General features: G+C 53.2%; 1 protein-coding gene across 2 annotated transcripts in view; it reads left to right on the top strand.

The window, feature by feature from the left end:
• Window positions 1-17,209, top strand: part of ABAT (4-aminobutyrate aminotransferase) — an 80,828-nt gene extending 63,619 nt beyond the window's left edge. The window contains exons 7-16 of one of the 2 annotated variants that reach the window (XM_045784520.2): window positions 2,554-2,634; window positions 3,285-3,377; window positions 3,879-3,941; window positions 6,100-6,163; window positions 6,670-6,818; window positions 7,935-8,072; window positions 8,818-8,985; window positions 10,185-10,331; window positions 12,769-12,880; window positions 14,024-17,209. In XM_045784520.2, the coding sequence (XP_045640476.1) occupies window positions 2,554-2,634; window positions 3,285-3,377; window positions 3,879-3,941; window positions 6,100-6,163; window positions 6,670-6,818; window positions 7,935-8,072; window positions 8,818-8,985; window positions 10,185-10,331; window positions 12,769-12,880; window positions 14,024-14,145 (1,137 nt within the window). In that variant the 3' untranslated portion in view covers window positions 14,146-17,209. The remainder of the gene's footprint in view (window positions 1-2,553; window positions 2,635-3,284; window positions 3,378-3,878; window positions 3,942-6,099; window positions 6,164-6,669; window positions 6,819-7,934; window positions 8,073-8,817; window positions 8,986-10,184; window positions 10,332-12,768; window positions 12,881-14,023) is intronic. The other variant, XM_087870561.1, reaches the window with a different exon arrangement.
• Window positions 17,210-18,135: the final 926 nt, after the last annotated feature.

The raw sequence follows: 18,135 nt of genomic DNA, 5'->3' as shown, positions 1-18,135 counted from the left end.
ACATGCTCGGCCGCCTCACTGGCCCCTTACAGGCACCAAGGGAGGAGTCTCCATTTTGGGGGATAAGGACTCTGAAGACCAGAGAGGTTTAGCCTGTGCCCCAGGTTGCACAGCCACTTAAACCGAAGCCCATTGTCTCCACACCACACTTTATGACGGCTGAGGCTGACAGCAAATGTTCTAGAAACCTGTCCTCATTTGATTCTGCTACCCAATGTCCCAGATAATCTTCTGTTCTTAATGTCATGCTTTGTTGAACAAGAACACACCCCCACATCCTCCCTGGTCCCAGATAGGCAGTCAAACTGCCAGCCAGAGCGACTGTCCCCTCCGTGAGCCGCTCCCCCCACTACCAGCAACGGCAGCTCGCCTCGACCCTGATCTCATGATGTGCTTGATTTCTCAGGGGCCCCACGAACAGTTCGGAGCTAAAAGGAAATGCCCCTCAAAGGCCCCTACAGGCCAGCCAACATCTCTGGGTTGCACCAAGCAAACTTACATCCTGCATTAACATTTTTGGGTGGAAACTGCCTGCAGTGTCTGGCAAAGGATGGAATCTGAAGTCGGCAAGCCTGATTTGAGTCGTGCTTCTGCCCTTTCCTCTCTGTGTGACTTGCAGCAGGTTGCTTGACCTCTCTGGTCCTCAGTTTTCCCAACTCTACAGGGAGGAAGGTTAATGTCCCCAGCTACTTGTCCTACACTCACCTGGGTGGTCACAAAGCAGAAAAAACAACAGAGTATGACTCTTCCCCGATTTCTAACAGTCTAAGCCAAATTGCAAAGCCACCGGGAGGCCTCCCTCTGCAGCAATGGCACGATTTGGATTTGCGCCAAGATTACTGCACTGATTATGTCTGAGAGAGAGGAACCCGAGCAGTCCCCGGGCCCAGTCAGTCCCCCCCGCTTTTAACTAGGGGATGCGACTGCCTACTAGCTTCAGATGTACAGACGAGGTGGAGACAGTTCCCAACTGCTTTTCACCAAGTTCACGCAGCGCCACCCCCCCTCCCCACAGCACCACGTCAAAACTAAGGAATTAACAAGGGCACGTTATATAGAGCAAACCTCGTTCAGATCCCCCCGCTTTCCCCAATAATGTCTTTTTTGCTTCCAGGATCCAGTCCAGGATGCCAAGTTGCACTTAGCCCAATTCCTTTTTAAAACCCAAATCCACCTCCTGGCAACCTCGTTGTTTACCCATTGTGCAGACCCTCCCTGGACCCTTCTCGACCCCTGCCTGGGGCACTCTGGACCTCCAGGGGGAGAGGGCTCTAGTCTTATTCCATCTGAGCACACAGCCTCACCCCACGTGTTCCAAACTTCTCCTGCCGTCGGCGTCTTTCCTCCTTTATCCTCACTCTGAAGCAAGTCTCTGCAGACCAGCCTGCGGGGAGATTTGGGACCCCTGGCCCGGTGTGTGCCTCCAGCCCTGTTGTGTTGGCAGCTAGCGGGCATGCCTGTGTTTTGAAGCCATCAGGCAGGGAGGGGCTGGTTTTCTTCAAGAAGGCGGCCCCCTGAGTGTGGGACTGTCCCTTAGGCCAGATGACAATTCTCTGTTACCAGAGAATTTAAAAACCCAGACACAGAACAATTCAGCACCCAGACATTCCCCCAGCCCATGTGTAGTCCATCCCACCCCAGCCCCTGGCAACCGTGCGCTGCTGTGTGTCCCTCTAGTTTTGCCTTTTCCAGAACGTCCTGTGAAGGGGACCATGCGGTGCGTACCTCTCTGATTCTGGGTTCTTTCCCTCAGCATCGTGACTTTGAGATTCTTCCGTGTCCCTCCACGTTACTGTGTGTGTCGGTAGATGGTTGGTTCTGTTACTGAGTGGTTTTCCTTGGCGTGCAGGGATCACTTCACTTATCCTTCCCCCGCAGAAGGACATGCGGGTCGTTTCTTCCAGGTTTTGGCAAATCAAAATAAAAGCCACCGAACATGTTCACTTACACTCACGTCCTCGTGTGGACATGTGCTTTCATTTCCCTGAGGTAAATACCTAGGAGAGGAATTGCTGATTGGCGGGGCGTGTGTGTGTTCAACATTGTAAGAAACGGCCACACCACTTCCCAAAGTGGCTGTCCCAGTGGAGGTTCCCACCAGCTGTGAACGAGGGTCCTGGTGGCTCCACACCCTCGCCTAGTACTTGCTAGTGTCCACTCCGTTTTTTAGCCATTATGATGGGTGGGTTTTAAAAATCATAATTAGAGTTTAATTATAAAATTATAATTATAAAATTGTAATTTAATTCTAATTGACAGGAAGTTGCAAAAAAAAAAAAAGTACACAGTGTACCCTCTCCCAGCTTCCCTCAATGGTAGCGTCTTCTAGAACTACAGGGCAATACATCACAACTAGGAAGCGTCATGGTACTTTTTTACACATAGAGCAACCCTAGTGGATTTCTCTGAAAGTGCAGGGAAGTCGGCTGTTCCCAGCACCTAGGGAACACCTCTCTGAACACACCCACTGTGAAAAGCTCTCGGGTGGTCCTTGGTCTGCAGGGAGCGGAGTCAGGGCTGAGAAGTCACTGTCGGTCTCCTGCCTTTCTGCAGAGTACATTCATCAACAGACCTGCCCTTGGAATCCTTCCTCCGGAGAACTTCGTGGAGAAGCTCCGGGAGTCCTTGCTCTCGGTGAGTCCTCGGCAACAGCCCACCCCTGCTGGGACGGGCCTCCACCCTCCAGCCCTGCTGGGAGGCGGTTCCATCTCTTGGAGGGGTGCCAGCAGGGGGAGGAAAGGATCTAGAGCCACACATTTGAGGATGGGGTGTGTCTACTTTACTTCAGTCTTGCTCTTGTGCGGTTTCTTTCACAAAGAGCATTTTTAATTTTCCTTTTGAAGAAAACAAACAGGATTCCTTGTGTGCAGGAAAAAGGAACCAGGGGAAATTAATATTTGTTCCACAGTCAGAGCTTTGCATATTATTCACACCCCCCCCCCAATATTTCGGTGTTAGTCATTCTGAACCTCAGCTTCCCACCCATAAAATGTGGGCATCTCAGGGATGGTGGGTATGCTGGGCAGGACAATCTGAGCTTTTCTTTGTGGCTTTTTCCTCCCTGCCCTCCAGCCTTGGGGCTTTCCTGGGCTTCTCCACCACCCCCTGAAAGAACCCAATTCCACTCTCCCCCAGTCCTGCTGCTCTCAGGACCTTCCTGGATCCCTCCCAGTGCCCCACAGCCCCCAGTGCCCAGCATGGGCCCCTGTGGAGGCTCCGCGCCAGCTTAGGGCCACATGGGAGTCAAGATGGAGCTGAGGCCACAGCTGTTTCTCCCCCTGCAGGTGGCTCCCAAAGGGATGTCCCAGCTCATCACCATGTCCTGCGGCTCGTGCTCCAACGAAAATGCCTTTAAGACAATCTTCATGTGGTACCGGGTGAGGTTTGGGGCATGAGCACGCGCGCGCACACACACACGCACGCACGCACAGGCTCACCAGCCCCCAGCCACACACTCGCCCCTTGTCCAGCTGTGCATCCCACCTGGCCGGAGTACTGAACATCAGTGACCACGGTTAAAATCCAGAGAGGGCCACTGCCTGGACGGGGCTTCCCAAGCATCCCACGGGGGGTGGTGCCAAGAGCCCGGTCACCTGATGTCATTACACTGGTTTTCATTGGCATCACGTTCGCCATCTCAGCAGCTCTCAGGTGTTGCTGACAGAACAACAATGCACCTGCGTGTTCCTCTCCTTATGCTGTTGCGAGCACACCGAACAGCCTCATGCCTTAGTACATCCTGGGGGGCCGGTCGGTGTATAGATCAGCCGGGAGAAAGCACTCGCTAGGGACCCGAACTGAACATGGGTCTGAGTGCGGTGTGGAAGCCCCTCCTCCCCCGGGCACTCTCTGAGATTTTGCCTGTTCTGTTTTGTCAGAGCAAGGAAAGGGGTCAAACGGGTTTCTCCAAAGAGGAGCTGGAGACGTGCATGATTAACCAGGTAAGCGCAGTGGGCCTTTCTGCCCCGGCCCCTCCAGCTGCTGCTGGCTCACGGACCCTGGCCCTCTCAGGGAGGAGGTGTCTCACGCAGCTCTGCACCCATAACGAAATTCCACACATAGGCTGGACGGCTTACACAACAGATGTATTTTCTCACAGTTGGGAGGCTGGAGTCCAAGGTCAAGGTCAGTTCCATTCCCTGGGCCAGGCTCTCTGCATGGCCTCTGGACAATGCCTTCTCACCATGTCCTCACATGTCCAGGAGAGAGCAGGCACTCTGGGGTCTCTTCCTTAAGGGCACCAACCCGCTCACCAGGCCCCCACCCTATGATCTTATCCAACCCTGATCACCTCCCAAAGGCCCTTCCTCCAAACACCATCACATTGGGGGTGAGGGCTTCCACATGGATATTTGGGAGGGACACAGACATTGCATCCCTACACAGGGGTTTCCAAGCGTTCCCACTCCCTGGTCCATTCCCCTGGCGTCAAGGCTGAGTGGAGCCCTTCCTGACTGGCATTCATCAGTTTCCCAGGACAGCTGCCCGAATTTGTCTGAGGAGCCTTTAATATACTCTCCAGAATCATCCAAAATGTCAGCATAAATGCACGTACAAGGGCGTTTAACCCATTGGCACTTACAGTCTTGATAACCAGGAAAGATTGGGAACCAGCTATGTATCCAGTAACAGGGAAAGGGGAATGACGTGTAGGGGTTCCAAATGGAACCCCAGTGGTCCACAGAGGTGCCAAGGAGGCCAGTGTTGGAGGTAAGGTGTGCGGATGGGGGCACAAGGAGAACCAGTTGGGTAGGTCCCAAGTTCCCCAGCCAGCTTCAACCAGAGCAGGCCCGTCTTCCTGCATTCCGTGATTTAGACAGAGGTGTCTACCGCTATTAAAAAAAAAAAAAAAAAAATCAAGAGCCACTGAACTCAATGACCCCCTGCATACATCCACAAGATTCTACAAAAACAGTCACAAAGGGTTTCTCTTGGCCTGGAGACACGCGTGCTGTGATTGAGTGAAAACAGTGGAATGTAAATGGTATGGACACTGTGCTGTCAACCATGTAAATAAATACACGGGACATGACTGGAAGAAACCCTGCTAATATGTTTCCAGTGGGTTGCCTCTGGGTGGTAAGATTGTTTTCAGTTTCTTTTCATGCTTCCTTAAATTTTTTTCCCCCAATCCACCCCTTTCTCTCTATTCATACAAACCTACATAAACTTAAGCATTTTCTTTTTCCTTCTGGTCTTTAAAAACAGTGGACCATGCCCTCCCTCCTCACCTGACCCCCACGGACGTCTTGTTCCGTCGACATTTGTAGATCCCGTTGCTCCGGTTTAGTGGCTGCATTGGGACAAACAAGGAAAGAAAGTGACAGGAGGGTATTCCAGAGTTTGCTTGGGGGATGGGGTGGGAGGATGCTTTTCCCCAGGGCTCTCAGGGACCTGGAGGAGATCAGCCAGCCCAAGAAAACGTTGATGTGAGCCTCCCAGCAACTTTGGGTCCCCAGTAGTCTGCCTGGAGCTGGAAACGCGTCTGGCCCAGGGGTGGGGGGGGGGGTCAGGAAACAAGGCCGCTGTGCTGTCCAGGTGGGAGTTCCTGCACCCCTCCTGAGCCCAGGGGCAGCCTCCATTGGAAGAGCCTGCCACTTCGGCCCCAGCCCCACAGACCCCTTCCAAAGGCCTAGAGCACTTCCGGTGAGATGCCTAATCCAGCCTCGTGTCCCAGGAGACACCTGTTCCACGGGAGCAGTGGAAGCCCAGGATTCGAAACTCAAAAGCTGCAGCAGCCCAGCAGGTGACAAGGCCTAAGGCAGGTGTTGGGCCCGAGGCGGCGTGCTGGCCCAGCCTTTAGGCTTGGCCACATGCTGTGGCCACGAGAAGAAAATGGGCCCAGGTAATGCAGAACTTGTAAGAAGCCAGAAGTTTAGATACTTATATGAAATCTCTTGATTGGAAACATTTTTACTTTAAGGGCTGAACAGAACGTCTGTGGGCTGGATGCAGGCCTTAACTCAGTCTGTCACTTGGTCCTGAGAAGGGACTGAGGTTCTTTTTACAGACGTGTGTGTTCCTCTAGGTGTGCGGGGGCAACAGTACGGTCCCCCAGCCCTACAACTGTGACTGACCACCACTGTTTCTTGGTCCTAGGCCCCTGGCTGCCCCGAGTACAGCATCCTCTCCTTCATGGGCGCGTTCCACGGGAGGACCATGGGTAAGGAGGGACCAGTGTGATCCCCCAGCGGCAGTTAAACTTCGAGTAACAGCAGCAACCGCAGTGACGGTCGCCTTAGATCCTGCCTTGGCCGTTTTCACGTAGTGTCTCACTGACTCCACACCGTTCTCTGCAGAGGGGGAATTGTCATTCCCCCTTTGCAGACGTGGAGATCAAGGCTCGGCACGGAAGGAGCATGCCAAGGCCGGCCAGTGCCACAGCCAGCATTCAAACCCTGGCTCCGTGGCTTCAAAGCCTGTGCTGAGCCTGTGACGAATAGAAAGCAAAGTGCACACGCACACGCGCACACACGCACATGTACACACGCACTTACACGTGCATGCACGCACACGGGTTCTGCTTCAGCATCAGGGTGTCAGACGAACTCCAGGCAGCAGGCCTCCCTGGGTGTTGGAAGACGTGGCCTGAATTGCCCGTGGTCTCCTTTTCAAAGACTGTCCCTCCTGCTTTCCCAAGCCCAACCGCCTTCTGTTTTGCTGGCCTAGGATGCTTAGCGACCACGCACTCCAAAGCTATTCACAAGATCGACATCCCTTCTTTCGACTGGCCCATTGCACCGTTCCCACGACTGAAATACCCTCTGGAAGAGTTTGTGAAAGAGAACCAGCAGGAAGAAGCCCGCTGTCTGGAAGAGGTAACACTGCCCCGTCTCCTTCCCCCCTGGGAGAGAGGAGCGCAGAGTTCGTCTGGGACCTGCGTGGTGGTCCTTGGGACGGACTTCAGGACAGAAGGGCCTCATGTCCCACATGTTCCACACCAGGAAAAGTAAGGGGACACCTTGATTTTGCCTCCTGGCATCCATCACCCTGTTCCTCGTACTGATTTCTGAATCGTTTAAGTTTCTTTGGGGGCAAGCTTTGCTGACTCCAGAACAAGAGAGGCTTTATGAGAATATGGGGCAGCCCAGAGAAAAAGTGGATGCCTAGGACCCTGTCCACTGCTTTTCAGCCTTCTCCCAAGTCCTAGGGCGGCTCTGGGGTTGCAGCGAGGGCAGGGGAGGGACTGAGGACGGGCAGTCCCCTATTGCCACGCCTCCGCTGCAACCAGCAGCCCTCCTTCGATCTGTTCCACATACCGGCGTTCCACGTTAGACTCTGGAAGGAGTCTTCGCTGGGGAAAAGACACTGGAAACTCTTCAGGCTGGAATCTGAGCTCAGATGAGGCTGGTTTGCCTCTTAGACACGTCATCCTTTTTGATCAGTTAATAATTAACTCAGACTGCGTGAGAAGCAAGGTGCTAGGTGCTGGGTACTTAGTGGCAAAGAGAAAAGATGAGAATGGAGTCCAGTACAGCCCTGTCCAATAGAAATAGTTAGTTAAATATGTAATTGCAGTTTTTTTAGAAATCACCATTTTTTAAACAAATGCGTATCTGAGATTCTGCACAGAAAGGACTGTCCCACCAGTAACATCACACTAACGATACAGGAGCCATAGTACATACTAGCAGCAGCGGCTGCAACCCCTTCCCATATGCCGGACCTGGGCCGGGCGGTCTCATTCAGTCCCTCTGTGGCCTGAGTCCTTAGTTTCACCCCCACAGGTGCTAACACCAGGCCCAAGTAGGGCACGTTCCCACCCACACAAGCGGGTCTGAATGGATGCCACAGTCTTCACCGGCAGTGCACACGAACACTTTTGGCATCACTTGGGGCAGGGCGGTGGTGCGGGGGGGACCACCTGCCCATCCGCGGATGCTGCCCTACTAGGGCTTCCGCCAACCACTGTTACTTGCCCCCTGGGATTCCAGGTGGAGGATCTGATTGTGAAATATCGAAAAAAGAAAAAGACGGTGGCCGGGATCATCGTGGAGCCCATCCAGTCTGAGGGTGGAGACAACCACGCATCCGACGACTTCTTCCGGAAGCTGAGAGACATCTCCAGGAAGGTCAGTGCATGGGGCCAGGGCTGGTCAGGGCCATGAGCCTCTCCAGCTGGTTCTCCAGAGCAAACCGTTAGCTCTGGGGTCCTCGCGTGTGTCCAGAGGGTCAGAGGCTGCCTGGTGGCCTCATGGGTAGAGGTGCTGGAGGCAGGGGCAAGGCCAGGAGTTTCTCCCTAAAATGTCACTGCAGAATCAGCCTCCACCGTGCCATGTTAGTCAGGGACTTTCCCAATCCAGGGATGCCTGGGAAGGCCTCAGCTGCCTCCTTTTCTCTCTCCAGACCCCACCTCATATTTCAGCCCATTGTGGTCCACACTCAACAGATGCAGAATGAGCAGACTCCAGACGAGTATCATGTGTTTAATACCGCATGCACGTGCAATTGGCACATGCAACCAGTAAGACAGGAGCTGCTCTCAACACCAATGCTCAGTAACTAGCAGTCGGGGTGGTGAGCGGAACTGGCAGGCAGGACAGCTGGAGCCTGGGAGGCAGCTCTGGGCCTCTCTGCTGGGACCGCTGGCCCTCAGAGTCCGCTTACTCGCTCGGGGCCTGAAGCTGAATGCAGCATCGCTGTGTGTAGGCAGAGGGCATACTCGATATTACAGTCCTGTTCCAGCTCCGACGGAGCTGCTTTCCAAGGCCCAGGAACAGGGGTTTGGTTCACAGACCAGAAGGCAGTGTGTCTCTGGCTGGATGCTGGCTGACGGTAGTGGGTGTTGATCTGCTCCTTCTCTCCCATCTCGGCCAGCACGGCTGTGCTTTCTTGGTGGATGAGGTCCAGACGGGAGGGGGCTGCACTGGCAAGTTCTGGGCCCATGAGCACTGGGGTTTGGCCGACCCTGCGGACGTGATGACCTTCAGCAAGAAGATGATGACCGGGGGCTTCTTCCACAAGGAAGAGTTCAGGCCTAATGCTGTGAGTAGCCACCCGCCCTCCCCGGGCTCACCATCACTCCTTTCTCCAAACCTGGAGCTGAGCGGACACCCACCAGATCACAGAGGGCCCCTGACACCCACTTCTTACCAATGTAATTAGCCAGTGGTTATGATCACCCAACTCTCCAGCTCTGTGCAGGGCAACTTCCTTGAAGCCTGCTGTCAGTCTCCTGATTTCTGTGGGTCCATATGATAATCTTAATAGCCACTGCTGTGAACTGAGCATTTACTCTGCCTGGCCCAGTTCTAAGCAGTTCTCATGTCCTTTTCATCCTTACAACAATCTAACCAAGTAGGTGTTATTTTTCTCTCCTATTTTACCAATGAAGAATGAGGCACAGAGAGGTTAAGTAAGTTGCCCAAGGTCACACAGCCTGTTAAGTGACAAAGCCAGGTTTCAAACGAGGCACTCATGCTCTAAACCATGACACTGTACTGCCAGATATACATAGGGATTCTCATACACACACACAGTTATCAGGGGATCTTTTCTTCCGCTATTCCTGTATGTGCTTTCCACCCTCAAGATTGCCTCATGATCCAAAATCACTGCTGGAGCTCCAGCCATCACATATCAATTCTAAGCAGTAGGAAGGAAAAAGGAAGAAAGGACAAAGTGGCCCCCTTCTTGTCTTTATAAAGCAGCCTTCCGAGAAATCCCACATTTCTATTTCTAATACTTTGACTCGGGTCTGGTCACACGGCCACTCCTGTCTGTGAGGGAGGCTGGGAGGTGTGTTTTAGTTGGCCGCACTGACACCTGAATAATTCATGGAGAAATAAATCAGTGGTCATTGTGAGGTAGACTGCCATCAATCCACTCCTGACCCCACCACCTCTATTTTCCAGGACAAATCACTTAACCTCTCAGAACCTTGGCTTTTCTTCTATAAAATGAGGATTATAGTAGTTAAGGGCCAACTGTCGTGGTTGCCCCAGAACTGAGGGATTGTCCAGGGCATGGGCCAACTGGGTCTCCCTAACAGTAGCACCTAGCTAGAGGGTGGTTGTTTCAGAAAGAATTCAGTGAGATGCCGTGCGTTACCTTCCCTGGCCTTGGTAGATGCTTGCTGGGCTAGTTCTCTCCTCTTAAGGAGGCACAAGTGTGTCTGAGGGAAGCAGGACCCTCCAGGGTGTGCCTGTATGTGAAGCCTTCCGACACCCAGTGCCTCGTTCCAGCCGTACCGGATCTTTAACACCTGGCTGGGGGACCCGTCCAAGAACCTGCTGCTGGCCGAGGTCATCAACATCATCAAGCGGGAGGACCTGCTGAGCAACGCAGCGCACGCCGGGAAGGCCCTGCTGATGGGGCTGCTGGACCTCCAGGTACCCCTCCCGGACCCCCAGCCGTGGCCCCCCACCACCCCCAGGGCAACATCCGAGCTCTCCATTTCTGGAGGGTCTGTCCCTCCCCCACTCCCAGTCCCTAGCTCTCTTAAGTTCAGGCATCCGTCGTCTGGGAAGCCTCACCAACACGCCCCACTCTCATTACCCCCGACCTGTCACCTCGTCCCTCGTCGCTTCTATCCTCTCACATGTACCACTCCACAGCATCACGCTCCAGCGGGCCAAGCCACAGAAGCAATTTTAAAGCAGACCAACAGTAAAAAGGAAGGAGGTGAAGTTAGTAATCATGTATTTTACGTTAACCCATTGCATCCATGATTTCAGCCTACCGTCAACACAGAAAATAGTCACGATTTCGTTTTCTCTCACTAAGACTTGGAAACCCACCCTGGACCTTACACGACAGCATGGCTCCACTTGCACTTGCCACATCTCAGGCCACGCGTGGGTGCTCGTGGGACAGCACAGCTCTCGGTTATCATGGCTTGTCTTTGTTATATTGTGCTCCCTGCCCGACACCTTCCCCTGCCCAACACACATGTGCACAGGGACTGTGCCAGACGGGGCGGGGCCACCGGGAGCGCCTTCAGTGCCTGAGCTGGAGGTCAGCTGACCCTCTCCAGCTGACGGTCACAAAGAGCCCTTCTGCCAGGATCTGGAGGGTCCAGTCGCCCATGACCTGAGCAGAACACCAAGGGCTGATGGCAGGGGTGGTGGGGAAGGGGCGGTCACGCAGTAGTGGTAACAGCTTCCATTATTGAGAGCCTGCTGCACGCCCGGCCAGGAATGGGCTCTCAGACGCCCATGGGGTGAAGTCCAGCAGGGATACTGTGAGTGTAGCCACTGTTACTATCCCAATTTTACAGATGAGGGAACTGAGGCATGGAGGGATCATTAGCTTGTCCAAAGTGACACAGTTTCCATATGGCACCCCTGGGGTTGGAACCTGATTCTGGTGGACTGCAAAGTCCATGTTCTGGGGGCACCCAGGTGGCCCAGACACTGAAGGGGTAAAATGTGGCTATTAGAACAGCTGAGACCCTCCAGCCAGTCAGCAGGTGCCCGAACAAGCAGAGGAAGTGCTGCACTGACTTGCAAGCCTCAGTTTCCCCACCTGTGGAAACCAAATGGGCCCTCCTCTGCTGGTGGAGTTAGGATTCAAGACCGTGCATGTAAGTGCCTGGCACACATAGGGGCCCTTATTACCACCAGAATGTGGCTTTATCTCCACTTTCCACCAATGAGATGACACTTGCCCCTCGGCTCTGCCCCAACTGCCCTGAGATTATGATTTTTAAGACTTATTTATTTATTTGAGAGAGAGTGAGAGAGTGTATGGGCAGGGGGAGGGGCAGAGGGAGAAGGAGAATCGATCCCATGACCCTGACATCATGACCTGAGCTCAGATCAAGACTGGGATGCTTAACTGCCCTGAGATTATTTGGGGCTATGCAAGCCCTGCTGATTGTCCTTTCCTTCGCATGAATGATGGAGTGGAGAAGAACCAAGATCTTCCACACCGAATGACTGCAGTAGCTTCCTCAGGCTGCTGGAACAAATGGCCACAAGCTGGGTGGTTTAAAACAAGAAATGGTTCTCTTACCATTCTGGAGACCAGAAGTCCGAAATCCAGATAGCGGGATACATAGTGATTCTCTCCAGAGGCGCAGAGGGAGAACCCACCCCACACCTCTCCCGGCTTCTGGTGGCTGCCAGCAATCCTGGGTGTCCTCTGGCTTGTGGGTGCTCATTCCAGCCTCTGCCCCCATTGTTCCCATATGCCTGCATCTCTGTCCAGGTCTCCCTCCTGTAAGGACGCCAGTCCTTGGAGTTAGAGCCACCCTGATGCAGTGTGACCTCCTTTTAACCTATTTGCATTGGCAAAGACTCTACTTCAAAGTAAGGTCACATTCACAGGTTCCAGGTGGACATGAATTTGGGGAGGGGAGCACTGTTCAACCCAGTACCCAGTCTCGGAGCCCGGAGTGAGTATGAGTGTCCTCTCCTACCAGAATCTCAGCTTTTCTAGAGGAAGCGCTGATAAAGATGGCTAACGTCTTCTGAGCACCTGCCGAGTGCCAGGCTCTAAGCCTGACATAGAAATCTTGTGCCGCTAAATTCCAACCACGGCCCATGGTGGGCAAGAGCATTTACATCCTTCGGTTTACAGAAGAGGAAACTGAGGCATGGGCCACTTACGTGACTGACCCCAGGTTGCATCAGGAGAGAGAGGCAGAGTGGGTTTTGGACTCAGGACTGGATGTGTACAGAGCCAGAGCCTGTAGCCCCACAGCCGTCCTGCCAGACCTGCAGAGGCCTGAAAGCCAGACCCTGGAGGGCACGTGAGGCGCTTCAGCCACAGCCTGGCTGCTGCCCGGGTGACGGGCTTTGACGCAGCCTTTTCCCCCCATTGCAGGCCCGGTACCCCCAGTTCATCAGCAGAGTGAGAGGACGAGGCACCTTTTGCTCCTTCGACACTCCCGATGAAACCATACGGAATAAACTCATTTTAATGGCCAGAAACAAAGGTATGTGAACAGGACCGGAAGCCAAGCTGCATCAGGGACCCAGGTCACCTGGGGAGGGTTCACTGCAGGGCGTGAGGCAGTAGGGGGCTCGAGGGGCTGAAAACAGTCTGAGTGCTCTTTCTCAAAAGAAGGGGAAGTGGCCAGTGGGATTTCCTTATTCATTCACTCGATATTCACTGAGAAGGTGAGTTGCATCAACGGAGGAGAGAATTGAGATGGTAAAGGAACTAGACCATCAGGGCCCTTCCTTCAAGGAGCTCACGGTCTAGCAGGAAGGCGACGTGTGAGATAGCGTTTCATAAACCATGGGTTGCAGTCTGCATCCTAGAAAGGAAGAAAAGGGGCTAAGGATGGAATAGCCGGGAGTGGGGTGTGTGTGTCAAGACCAGGAAATCGGGGAAGGCTTCCTTGAGGAAGAGGCATTTTACCTTAAGTCCAACCAGGTGAGCTGGGGTTGATCATGTCTGAAGTTGGGGAAGGGCATTCGGGCAGAGGGAGGGATGTGTGCAATTACCTGAGGCTGGATGGAGCCTACAGAGTGGGGAAGCCTCTAGAACAGAGTGTGAGGTGCACATTATGTTGGCCTGTGGAGCCTGTTCACGAGTCCGGGCTTCTTCCAGAGCTATGGGATGCCACGGGAGAGGCTCAGGGGGGTCAAAGTGTGCGATCAGAGGGCCTGAGATGGGTCAAGCATAGACTCGGCCCCTTCCCTCCTCCATCTCAGAATCCTCTTTAACATGAGAAAGCTGAGTTTTGGGGGTGTGACAAGACCTTGAGCAGGACACCTGGCGAGTTAGTGGTGAAGATACCCTTTAAAATCAGCAGGCCTGACCCACCCTGGTGACAGCTCTGCCCCTCGCACCTGCTGCCGGCCTGCCCGCACTCCATCATTTCTGTGTTTGCTTCTTTCCTTCCTGACCCCACCACGAGTTTCTGGAAGGCAGGTCTCAGCGGGCCTGGTTCAGGGGCAGCAGAACAGGTATTCGAGGTGGGAGGGAGAGAGAGAGAGAGAGAACGGCCGGCAAGGTGGGTGGAAGGACAGACGGAAGCTGGACAGAAGGAAGATGTGCCGCGTGCAGCCCCCCCTCCCACGGCGTGGCTCTGTGTCCAGGCCGCTGACCCCCCTCCTGCCTCTGCTTTCAGGCGTGGTGTTGGGAGGCTGCGGGGACAAATCCATTCGGTTCCGCCCCACTCTGGTCTTCAGAGATCACCACGCACACCTGTTCCTCAATATTTTCAGCGACATCTTAGCTGACTTCAAGTAAAGAAGCCATTTCCACTACGCTCTGAGAAAGCCCCGATCTCAACTGTTGTCAAATTGATTAGTTTGCCTAATTCATGTTTTCACTTAAAGTATCAGAGGCGAATGCGTAAACTGAAGGGTTCTTTGTGGGGAGGGATGTTTGTGGTGGCTTGGGGGGAGGGGACGGGTGGGAGGGGCTGGTTTTGATTTTCCTCCCTGCAGAGCCAATGACGCACATGGGTCTAAGCCCAGAAAATCTGCGTAAGCCCTGGACATTGTCTTCGGCAGGGCCATGAGGGTTCTGGCCATATATGTGCCCACCTTGACCCCAACAGTTTCTTTGGAAGCCAGGCAAGGAAATGACAGCTGCTCTTGGGATTGGTGGCTGGGACTCCCGGGTTCCGGTCCCTCTCAAGTGCCATATTCTGTGATGGAGGATGCGGGCCACCTTGCCCGATGAAGACAGACACGCTCTCCCCCTCCCACCTGGCCCTGGAGCTCTGAGCAGGTCCCGTGCACAGTTCAGCAAAGGACAGGTCACTCAAAGGGAGGATAGTAGGAATATTAGGCTGGAGCTTGCAGTGTGGGAAGGGGTCCTGTGGCCTCCTGGCGACTAGGGCTGCTCCACTCAGTGCATCTGGGGATCCTCTAAACTGTGAATTCTGTCCTTGACAGGGCTGGGCCTTGGAGAATCTCTGGGTGGCATCACCGGCACTTCTTACTTGCCACCCTCCATTCCTCCAACTCTGTCCCCTCTGTTAAATGTCATCCCAGTCCTCTGTGGGGGGGAAGCGGCAGCCTGAGCATTCACGGGGACACAGGAGCCAAAAGGTCAGAAGCACAAGCCAGTCGCCCAGGAGCGGAAGCCCAGGGCCTGGGACAGCAGAGCCACCTCCTCCTGTTTCCCTGGGCATCTGGGGTCTGACCCATGACCCCTCGCCCCAGGGGCTCTTTCTCTAACTTCCCATCCGCCTCTGCTCCAGCACAGGGAATGAGTTGCTGAACTAGATTCCTTCTTGAGGGAAGCACCACGAACTCAAGGCGCCAGAGCGGCAAGACGGCCTGATAGTTCAAGGTGGTTTCCTTGTACTTGCCACTCCAGATTAGAGATTTTCCCGACACAGAGGAGGTAGTTACCAGGCCGATGAGAGTTAAATGCTTAGCTGGATGGTGGTGGAGGCTAAGGGGCCTCTTCTGGAGGCGAGACATTCTTGGAACCGATCTGACTTTTGATGCTCCTACAAAGAGCCTCTGGTTGTCCCACAGCAGTGGACTGGCGTTTAGCAGGCAAACCCGGGAGGCCGGGCTGCACACCTGCCCCGAGGGAAGCTCTCGGCCTCCCGCTGGCTGCTCGGCTGTCTCGGGAGCCGGACACAGCAAGGTTTTCAGTTCAGCACTTGGCGCTTCTAATATCTAATCATCCAAAGACCTCAGACTGGTGGTGGTTTCTTTTTCTTTTCTGCTTCCACATGGTCCTCAACCTCTGTGTGTAGAGAAGGAAAGGCACTAGCATGTTTCATGTTTAACAGACGCAGCCAGATGCATGGATTCTGGCACACGCTGCATCTCGCAGTCTGTGCTCGCCGTTGCTTCTCAGAAGGACTTGTGTCGGTGTCAGTGTCACTGTTTGCTCTGCCAGCTGAACGGAGATGTCTGCCCCCCTCTCTGTGCAGGGTTCCACTCATTCGTATGTTCATCTGTTTATTCTCTCATTCCTTCATGGAACTTTCACTAAGTCCCTCCCCTGTCCCAGTCCCAGCGCTAAATAAGCACTAGGAATACAACATGGTCCCTGCTGCGAAGGGACTCACATTGCATCAGGGACAACAGACTCTTCAACCAGCAAGCCGAGTGGCAAGTGCTGTGACAGGTGTATGGGAACGTCAGGAAATCAGAGGGAGTGCCAGGCAGGCTCAGGAGATTTTGGGGAGAAAGTAACACTAGAGCAGGGTTTGGTAGAATGAGCAAGAGTTCTCCAAGCAGACAAGGCGAGGAGTGTCACAGAAATGGGGACAGCACGTTCAAAGACACATCAGTTCACAGTTTCACACCTTCCACTGGGGATCCAGATTCCACAGGCAATATCCCGAGATTCAAGGCCTTATTTAACAAACAAGCCAGATGCAACCCGAACCATAATTCATTTATTGGCATAAGTGTGCTTTCTCTGGAGAAGTTTAGCATTGGATGCAAACATTCGGTAAGGTTCCCAGAGTCCAAAAGGTTTTCAAGCCAGAGCGCAACCAGAAACTCGACTCTCTTCGGTGGAGAGAGTGGCTATAAATATTTTGTTCTCTCCCACGGGGCAATCATAGAGAAATGAAATTGTTTTACCTGGAAGGTCATTTCCAGACTTATTCACTCCTTACCAAGGGAAGTTACTTCTCGTGAAACTTTTTAAGCCATTTATCAACACGTTCTTGTTGGCTCAGGGCATCACATGAGTTCCTGAGGCATCCTCTTTTGGGGGTGGGGGTATAGCTGGAAGAATTTCAAGGAAAGACTCTCGGCAGGGCTCAAGATTGTAGGGGAGAGGTGGGTAAAAACGGGGAGCCCAGCCAACAGGTGGCTGACAAGGGTGGGGCCCGCGGAGTGCTTCTGTGGCCAACAGTCTGGGAATGAATCCATCTCCCGTCAGTGCCATAGACTTTAGTAACTGTCTCTAGCAAGTCTTGTCACTTTTACAGAAAACAAGGTCGTGTAATAGCAAGTCTTAGCACATCCTCACTTTTATTATAAATGGTGTTTTTTTATAATTTTTACTGACACTCAGTAACCATGCAAAATTGTGCACAACGTTAATATACCTGTATATCTATACCTATCTCTATACATATATATATATACATATATATATATACACACATACATATATCAGCTCGTGGTAGAGAACCATAGCTAGGGAGCACCGCCGACTTACGCGTTCAAAGTGATCTTGTTTACAGTATTCTGTTGACAGTGCCAGTAAATGATAAAAGAAATTAACATGTCACAATGTAACTGATGACCATATGCACAATTCCGTGAATTAAATCTGTTTCCTGTGTTAATCAGTATTCTTAATTAAAAAAAATTTATAATGGAAACATGAGCTTGAACGTGGCCTTTTTGGGGTTGGAAACAGTTTTGTTAAGTCACTGCTTGACAAGTACGTATTAAGCACCTCTTCTACACAGCTTAGGGATGTCTTGGGCGATCACTCTGCACGCAAGCCCGCCTTGGGCTCAGGAAGCACTGTGAGGCCATTAACCTCACCACAGCTCGTCGAGGACTTACCATGTGACAGGGCCACAGGGGTGGACAAGGCATGGTCCTTACACTCAGCCCGTCTTCTGGCGGGGCAGGGGTCACAGTAAGCCAGCGTAGGGTCTGGAATAAGAGCGGACCCCAGATGCTGTAGAGGCACAAAGGGCAGGCCCCAAGTTGGGGTGGAAGTTAAGTCCCTGAGTTCCATCTTCAAGATCAAACAGGAACTGCTCCAGTGACTCTGAGGAGGGATAGGAGGCAGTCCAGACCCAGAGCAAAGCCAACTGGGGGCATGAAGGCGGGGTGAGGGCAAGCATTCTGTGGCGTGATCACAGAGAGTCCAGAGCCAGAGACCGGACCAAAGAAACAGGCAGGGCTCGGCTGTGGAGGGCCTTCCACGCTCTGCCGAGAGGCACGGCATTTCCACTCTGTGGCTCAGGTGCCGCAGGCTGGGAGCAGGGGGTCACCCACCATGCTGAGCGCTCCTGTGAAGAACAGGGCGGCCGAGAGACCAGCCAGGAATCTAGTGCAGTCAAGAGGACCTGGAGACATGAGCTGCAACGGGGATCGTGGGCTCCCGCCTCACTAATGCTCCCAGCTGTGTCAGTGACCCTGTGTGGCTCTGACTTCTCTCACCTGTAAAACGCATCTTGGAAGGCAAGATTTACCATTAAACGTGTTTTTAAAATAATCCCATCTAGTAATGACAGTTACCATTTGTTGAGTATCTACTATGTGCAAGCATATTCTGTGGGGGCTTTATAAT

This window comes from Ursus americanus, chromosome 2 (genome assembly GCF_024610735.1).
Source record: "Ursus americanus isolate L20-20 chromosome 2, mUrsAme1.1.p, whole genome shotgun sequence".
Lineage (NCBI taxonomy): Eukaryota > Metazoa > Chordata > Mammalia > Carnivora > Ursidae > Ursus > Ursus americanus.
Note: the sequence above shows the minus strand (reverse complement) of the source record. Positions and strands in the feature narration are given on the sequence as shown.